This window comes from Zingiber officinale, chromosome 5B, assembly GCF_018446385.1.
Source record: "Zingiber officinale cultivar Zhangliang chromosome 5B, Zo_v1.1, whole genome shotgun sequence".
NCBI classification, from domain to species: Eukaryota; Viridiplantae; Streptophyta; class Magnoliopsida; order Zingiberales; family Zingiberaceae; genus Zingiber; species Zingiber officinale.
This window is the reverse complement of record NC_055995.1, coordinates 767,321-776,336: the sequence shown is the minus strand read 5'-3', so window position 1 is coordinate 776,336 and position 9,016 is coordinate 767,321. Positions and strand designations below refer to the sequence as shown.

Genomic DNA, 9,016 nt, shown 5'->3' with positions numbered 1-9,016 from the left:
ATATATACTCGACCATGTGAGGGGAAGTTGATATCGCAGTCGGGAAGATCTCGACCCCGACTATGTTCGAGTCGAGGAAGTTTAGATCCTGAAAAGGACATGGGCGATACGATATATGCTTGATCCTTATGCAGGAGGTGGTTGATATTGCAGCCGGGAGAATCTCGACCCGACTATGTCCGAATTGGGAAGTTTGGATCCTAAAAAGGACACAGATCATATGATATGGACTCGATCCTTGTGTGAAAGGAGGTTGATATCAAAACCGCATAGATCTCGACCCATGACAATGTCTGAGTTGAGAAAGTTTGGACCCTGAGAAGGACGGGAGCAATATGATATATGCTCGATCGACCCCTGTGCAACAGAGGTTGATATCATAACTGGAAAGATCTCGACCCCGACTATATTCGAGTTGCAGGAGTTTAGATTCTGAAAAGGACACGGACGATACTATATATGCTCAACCCTTTGCAGGGGAAGTTGATATCGCAGTCGGGAGGATCTCGACCCCGACTATATCTAAGTCGGGAAAGTTTGGACCCTGAAAAGGACACGAGCGATACGATATATGCTCGACCTCTGTGCAGGGGAGATGGATATCATAGTCGGACATATTTATGTTGGGTTCGGAGTGCAGCGGAAGACATATAATGAATCATGGATCTTTCGTGGTACATATAGTTTTACACAAAATTATATAAAAAGCATACCTCAAGTCCTCGATAGGTGTGAATAATATCACAGACAAATAAGACAGATAAGAGCCCCACGTGTGACTCCTCTAGCGGTATCTACGCGCACTAGATCATGAACTTGACACGATCCGTTAGGTGCTAGTCTCTTGGATCGACAAAGCCTTGGAAGCACTACGATCTCTTCCGAAGAAGAAGAAGTCGACAAGGAAAACTCGGAGAGAATGATTCCTCATTTGAATCTTTCCGAGGATAGCTATTTATAGCTTCCAAGGAATACGAAGAGTTAAGCTTTCAATTAATTCATCATTTATGATCTTCATTAATAAGAAAGATGAAGAGTTATAGGCTCCATAAATTCTTCATTTATAACATTCATTATGATAACTCTTCAAATTCTTCATTAATTATCATTATGATGACTCTTCGAATTCTTCATTAATCATCATGATTATGGCTATTCGAATTCTCTCTTCTTTGTATCAAATAAATCCATATTTGATCTTGATCTCAACTAGCTTCCGATACCATTGTTCATGTCTACGTGCTATGCGTGCGACCCTCTAGGTTTTATACACGAAGGCAGTGTAAATCCATACATAGACTAAGGTAATCGTCTAGCAATAGTTTTTAGCCACCCAATGCAATAAAATTAATATCAGTTATAAACTGTAAACCACTATGAACCGATTATTGTGTAATTCAATCTCTTCATCTAAAGCCTACATCCCAATTAATTTGATACATTATGCATCATTACCAAATTAATTGTTTTACTTGATTTTCAAGATATAATAGACTCCTCTTGAATGATAAATCATTTCTCCCATGGCCATGGATTTTGAGTTACTAATATCTCTATCAAGCGGCCAGGATGTTAACTCCTAATCCAAGAGAGCGATAAATCCTCTATTGACTCAACACTATTCTCTCTACATTTTGTCATACACCCAATTATCGTATTAATCACAATCCGATTAAAGACTGCTTTTAACGGCGTCAAAGCACATAACTCCATGCATAGAATCAATGAAGGTCTCAAGTCAAAAGATCAGTTGCACTCGTTCATAAGAGGAATAACCAATGATGCTTAATATGTGGTCTCCTCTTGAGCGGGTGGTGTCTAGTGTACCTCTAAACTCAAGGCACCCCCAAGTACAACTTGGGTATCCATCGCTCCGGTCTATCTCGACCTAGTCATACTCAGCGTTAATCTAGATATCCATGTCCCCTCTAGATATCTTATCCGATCAAGGACTGTTTTCAGATTAATATACCGATTAATCTGTGGGACTTTATCATTAATCATATACGTACATAAAAGTAAATAATTAATGATAAATTCTTGTCTTTATTAAATAATTATCCACAAAATACATAAGGAGTGTCTTGGCACATAAGTGCACACACTAACAATCTCGACACCGATTATGTCCAAGTCAGAGGAGTTTGGGCCCTGAAAAGGACGTTTGTTGATAGAGATCGTTGGTCCGAGAGCAGGAGATAGTCGACGACCTCTATGAAGTACCTGAGAATTTCTCGAGGCACCTCGAGGAGAAAAGTATTAAAGTGTGAATAAAAGTAATAATTCAAGGATTATTAACTAAATAATATGAGTGATGTTGGAAGAAACAATATGTTGTTAAACATTTATGGGGTATTAACTGAATTTAAACTACACTGAATTAAATTTAACTTACAAGCGAGATGACCTGAGTGAATAATTTCAGGCTACCAGCAGAGGCCCGAGCGACAAATCGAACCGAGCAGGAAAAAGGACCGAGACCTACGAGAATCTTAATTTCTTTGAAACATATTCGCCCCATCTTTATTATTAATTGGGTTTCGAATTTAATTGGATGAAGGTTTGATTCAATTTTGACGACTGAATGAAATTTTGGCCATGTAGCGGTAAAGATTAATTCTCAAGTCAAATAGTGAGAAGGCGTAGTTCAATTAATAGCTAAATCCGAGTAAGGATAAGGTTCAATGTGAATCTTGATATTTATTGCATTCTCTTTTTTATATATTTAGTTCATTATTTTTGCGCATTTTAATGTACATTGTATTTTATGAAACATTGTGTTATGGTAAGAGCTAAAGGAGGTGCTTCTTATTAGCCAATAATAGTTATTATTTAGTAAAGAAGGATTGTTCCTTTCAAGTGTTAATGAATATTCAATTTAGATATTTGAGAAACTATTTGTAATTTTTTTAATTATTTATGTTCTTGTGTTTAAGAAATGAAAAAGAAAATATATTTTATTGTTTATGTAATTTTGCAGATAATAAACTGCTGACAGTCTTGAGTCCTGAGTCTTAACACGTATTACATTTTTTAATAAAAAGATTATTTGTAAATTTTGTGAACAAACAGTTTGGGGAAAAAATTTCATGTGTTCTTTGAATTATTATATTCTTTGAATTATCAAGTTAAGTACCAGAGCATCATTGTATCTTGAAGTTTGTGTCAGCCCTAGATTAACTCATGAGTTTTAATCTCATACTTTGTTTACATTTCCAAATATAAACCTATAAAAATTAGAGAGTCAATTAAATAAATTTTCTAAAGAAAAATGTTATAAAAGTATCAGATCAAATCTTCTGTCCCTAACTTTCTCTATCCCCGTATCCCCTGCCAATCAGACGGACCAGATTACATCTTAAGGCATCATGACATCTTTAAGATGTGTACAATATCCTCGTGATGTGTAAAGCATCCTTGAGATGTAATTTGGTCTGTCTGATCGGTAAGGAGACACGGGGACAGAGAAATTTGGGGACAGAAGATCTGATCTCATAAAAGTATAGCAAGCATCTTGTTGTAGTTGTTTTTTTCCTAATACCACAATGAATGTTGTGCAATAGGTAAAGAGTATTGATTCTTACAACATTCTAATAAGGTCGGTCCATAATTTTCCAAAGCCAGATTACATAATGCAACTCGGAAATCCAATAAATAGAGGAACGAATCATTTGTTGTTGTTTCATGTGCCAAACAAAACATTGTATTCTAAAGTGCTATGTAAGTAGGAACTAGCTAACTTGGTTCATGGAAGGACACACAAAGAAAAAGGAGGATACTTAAAATTCCAGTCAGAAAGTTTATACTTGTGATTACTCTCTGTATATACTGTGTTGAGCAGCATGTTTGATCCAGTGACATGGAGGTCCAGAAAATCTTTCAAGATGCTCTAAGAACAGTTCTACATATCTAGAACTAGTTAGGGAATAACTATCATTTTCCCGTTACACGATAGCTTATTTCATAGATATGATAGGATTTCCAACTATTTATGTAGTTAATTCATTCCATTTGCATTTCATCAATTCCCCAAAAACTTTCACAAGTGGTGCATTGGATCAGAGAGGAAGAGAAGGTATTTCAGAAAATAACTTACTGCATATATGTGTTTTGCCCTTGCTTTTTAGCACAAAACAGAGATAAAACATCAAGGACAATCATGTTCTTGAATAGAAATGTATTCTGATAAATAACATCCTAATATGTTTTTGTCCTAACAACATCCTTTAACATTTTCTGCCAAACAAAGAAAGTTAAGGGGTCAGTTCCCGTAGTTAACTTGTTGGTGCTTAAATTATCACCCAAAAAAAATCCAATTAGATAAAAAAAAAACATGTATTTGTTCTGGCATCCCCAACAGCACTAGTCCTTTGACTCAGGAGGCCAGGGCAAAAAAATAAAATGAGATCCAAAATAATTTTTCAATAATATACAATTCATCTACAATGATTTTTTATAGTATTTCTATTTATAAAATCATCTATAATATTATCAGTTTCAAGATTTTTCAAAATATCTTTCTCAATATATAAAATTTTCAATCCATTTATTTTTTCTTGCGACATTGACGATCTCATATATGTTTTCAATAATTTTAATTTTAAAAAACTCCTTTCAGTCGATGTTACCGTAACAGACATATTCAACAAGATTCTATAAGTAATTGCAACATTTGGATAACAATTTTTACTTTGAACAAATTCAAAAATATCAAATGTAGATATTACTATATTTGGTAAAGTCATTTGTAATATTTTTTAATTCGATAAATAAATCATCTAATTTAACATCTGATGAGTTGTTATAAGTTAGAGTAGATTTTAGATTAACATAATATTTTCACAATTCATCATCGTCCAAAGTTCTTAATATTTTTGAATCAAATAAAAAATCAAATATATTTTCAAAAGTTTTCATTTGCTCAAATTTACATTTTAAAGAAGAAATCGTCATATCCACAACAACAACAAAATAATCAATTCTAAAGGACTCTGATAGTGAAACTTCATCGTCCTCTCTTTCATTAAATTATGTTTTCCTAAAAATATGACGCTTTATTATAAATATTGGCTCTATGTTCATATATGATGCAAGACTTTTAGTAATATTCAAACTTGCAATAAAATCATCATTCCTATACTTTTCAAAAAATAAGATTATACTTTCCAATTGTTTCATGGTAGCCCCAAATCCCTAATTTTTCATTTGTTTACCACTTTGCAAATTACAACCTAAAAGGATAAAAGGAAAATACAATATCAAAAGGTTCTGAAATATGAATTTGAGCCCAACTATCTGGGGGTGTAATCGAGCCGAGCCGAGCCGAGCTGAACTCTTGGATGTTTGAGTTTGACTTGTTTATACTCGAGCCGAGCTCGAGCTTTATTTAACGAATATATTCATGGCTGACGAGCTTATTCGAACTTTTATCGAGCCTAAACGAGCTTAATAAATATAAATTATGAATTTAAATATTCATTAAAAACTAAATTATATATTTTTAAAAAATATAATATTCTTGTTAAAATTTATAATTTTATTCTAATAAATAAATTTAATATATTTGTCTATGTTTTTCATAAATAGAGTGTAAAATCTATAAATTCAATATCAAAATTATTATTATTTTTATTTAAAAGTTGATTCATGAACTTAACGAATATGTTCACGAGCTAACGAGCCGAAAATTGTGAAGATTGATTTGGTTTGTTTATCTTAACGAGTCTCATTAAACGAGCTCAAACGAGCTTTTATCAAATCGAGTTTCGAATAGTTCACAAGCGGTTTGACTCATTTACACCCCTACAACTACCCAAGGCCCAAACTATTTACTTATAATACATAATACTAAAAAAAAAAATAGACCCTCCTAAATTCGGGGTCCAGGGCCTTCGTCCAATGTGGCTCTCCTCCAGGACCAGCCCTGATCCCCAATAGTCAAATAGAGGAAAGGGTTCAAAAAGTAAATATGAATATACTGTTGGATTATATATATTTTTGCCAAAAGAAGTGTCACAGGAAGACAACGGGGACGACTTATTTTGGAGAAAAAATTGACGGTCAAAATAATATATATTTTTAAAGAGTCAAACGAAGACACCGTGGACGACTGGGAGTGGAGAAGACTTCATTGACTTGCTGAGTCTCATAATTAATGATTTCGAAACCATGGAAGTAACCATGTCAGCCCTACAAAGTTTTAAAACAATTTTTAATGTAAAACAACAACTTAGACGTTTTCAACAAGCTGATGATAATCAATTACTGGTTATTCATATTTGATTAAGTCTACTAAAAACGAGTTGAACTTTAAAGAAAAGTCTAAATGGGATAAGTTGAAAAACTTAGATGCCCTTTTGATAAAATTCACATAAAGCATTATCATTGATCTTGTCCGAGGGTCGAGTCGACAGACACTGGGAAGATGACGCTCACGTTGACATGATATAGACTGAAGATAACGTGGGCCTCCGATAAGCTAAGCCTACAACCACAAGTCGTTAGTACCGAACCGGGGAGGAGTTTCCCAGCGATGACCCTCCGACGCTCAAGTCAGTCACCGACGGTAAGCGAATGAAGTGGAGAAGAGAAAAGAACAACAGCATAACTGTAGCTACAGTCGAAGTGAACATACCTCCATCGAAATTTGGGGGTCCTTATATAGGGCTCCCGAGAGGTGCATGCACGCTTTCCAAGGTGTGCACGCTTCTCAGAGCATATCTAGAAAGGATGTGTCAGAAAAACGTGTCTGACACCCTACCTTAACAACCCGAGTATATCTCTGACGTGACAGTGGAAGCTTCCATCGTACGATTCCCTATCTGACCATGCCGCCAACCATGCCACATGTCGGCGACACTGATCCCTAAAAAGATATTCCCAACTTCTCCTTTTGTCCGTTATTGGGCCGAGCGGGTGAGTCGCTCGGCCAATGGTCTGCTGCCCGGCTCGGTCCTGTCGAGTGAGGGAGCTCTGCCTGCTTGGTCGGGGCTGCGTCCACCGTTTAACCGAGCGAGACGACCACTCGGTCTTCGTCCTTCCAGGCTTGAGCTTTTTGAGCGTCGGAAACTCGGTATTTGGTCGAGCTGTCGAAGTGTCGGATCGACTACTCTTCATGCAGACCGAAAAGGTGGTTCACTTGATCAGACGAACGCCCGGGACGTTGACCACTTTGACTATGACTCTCCACATGACGGACGCCACTTTTACCACCGGATCATCCATATTTAATTTTAACCTCTATATTGCCAATATATTTTTTAAAGTATTAAAATTTTGTTATTTTATTTCATTGGTCATTGCTATATTTTTCAAGTGCTATTAATATATCCTCTATTAATTAGTTTGCTGTTAAACATCCTTTTTTGTCTCTGTCACTAGACAATAAATGTGATGCTAAATAAAATGAAAGTCAATGAACGATATACATTTATGTTAATCATTTTATTTAATTTGTCTCACTATTTTGTAGTATTTATAATACAACATCATAAAATTTTAATCAACCAAATTAATCACAGCTCAAAATTCATTTCTGATGCCAATTCAGTTGGAGAAGCAGCTGGCAACGGAGGAGAGTTCAGGCTCAAGCTACTACTGGTTTTGGCTTCTCCTGCAAATTCTACTGATTAATGTTCTTGGGTTTCATTGCCAGCCCCCTCCAGGTATAAATAAATTGATACATATACACGCCGTTTTAACTTCTGAAATGTCCTAAATCTTTCATATGAACATCTACAGATGCTTCGTCTTTCATAAGCATCGATTGCGGGATCGGCAATGGCACCAGCTATATCAATAGCACCACCGGCTTAACCTATGTTTCCGACGACGCTTACATAGACTCAGGCAAAGACTACACCATTGACTTGACCTACTTATCCTCCTTCCAGCAGGAACTAACCACCTTGCGCAGCTTCCCCGACAGCACGCGGAGCTGCTACACGTTGCGACCGGTGGTGCAATACTACAAGTACTTGGTGCGTGCCTATTTCTTATACGGCAATTACGACGGACTCCACAAAGCTAACACTATCAAGCCTTTGGAGTTCGATGTCTACATCGATGTTAACATGTTGATGACAATGAGCATACAAAACGAGTCTGTTACATATAGAGCAGAGGTTGTGATCGTTGCGGTGGCCAACAATTCTGTATCGATTTGCCTAGTGAATACCGGCAATGGAGTACCCTTCATATCGTCTTTGGAGCTGAGACGCATAGATTCCGCTTTGTACAAGCTAGTCAATAACAGCTTCTATCTTCAAGTCTACACCAGGCGAAACCTGGGTGCAACACAAACCATAAGGTCAGTGATGTGTGTATATATATATATTACTTATTAACGGTAAGACTATAATACGTAAAATAAATAAATAAATAAATAATAATAAAATAAAAATAAAGAGTAAAGTAGAGAAAAATCTCCTATCAGAACTTGAATTTTACATACAATCTCCACTCATAAAAATTTTTGTTTCCACTCTCTGCATGCAAAGTTTTATTTGCTTCAATTCCCTCATGCAAATATTGTTACCTAATTGCTCCTCAGATTTTTTAGGTCCAAAAGGTCCAAAAATGAGTATAATTCCTCTTAAAGTCAACACTTTACACTAGAATTGAGTATATTTTTTATTAAATTGAGTATAGTTTTTTTCTTATTTTAATATAATTCCTCCTAAATCCAATACTATTTAAAGAAAATCTAATATATTTTCTATCTAATTAAGTATCATTTAAAGAAAATCTAGTATATTTTTTATACAATTGAGTATCATTTAAAGAAAATCTAATATATTCGAGTATATTTTCTATTAAAATTGTCTTTCATATTTTTATGTATAAATAGTCTAAAAATGAGTATAATTCCTATTAAATTCAACACTTTAAATTAGAATCGAGTATATTTTCTATTAAATTGAGTACGACTTTTTTCCTACTTAATATAATTTCTTCTAAATTTAGCACCATTTAAAGAAAATTTAGTATATTTTCCATCCAATTGAGTATCATTTAA

At 35.0% G+C, this 9,016-nt stretch overlaps 1 protein-coding gene across 1 annotated transcript; it reads left to right on the top strand.

Annotated features, from left to right (window-relative positions):
- The first annotated feature begins 7,527 nt into the window (after nucleotides 1-7,527).
- Nucleotides 7,528-8,345, top strand: LOC121987960 (probable LRR receptor-like serine/threonine-protein kinase At1g05700). Its single transcript, XM_042541660.1, has 2 exons — nucleotides 7,528-7,664; nucleotides 7,741-8,345. Exons 1-2 carry the CDS (start codon nucleotides 7,538-7,540, stop codon nucleotides 8,343-8,345), a joined length of 732 nt encoding a protein of 243 aa, XP_042397594.1. The 5' UTR covers nucleotides 7,528-7,537.
- The last annotated feature ends 671 nt before the right edge of the window (nucleotides 8,346-9,016 follow it).

Coding starts and splice junctions, on each gene's coding strand:
- LOC121987960 (XM_042541660.1), top strand. CDS start 7,538: ATGCCAATTCAGTTGGAGAAGCAGCTGGCAACGGAGGAGAGTTCAGGC. Junction 7,665..7,740: donor TCATTGCCAGCCCCCTCCAG/GTATAAATAAAT, acceptor GAACATCTACAG/ATGCTTCGTCTTTCATAAGC.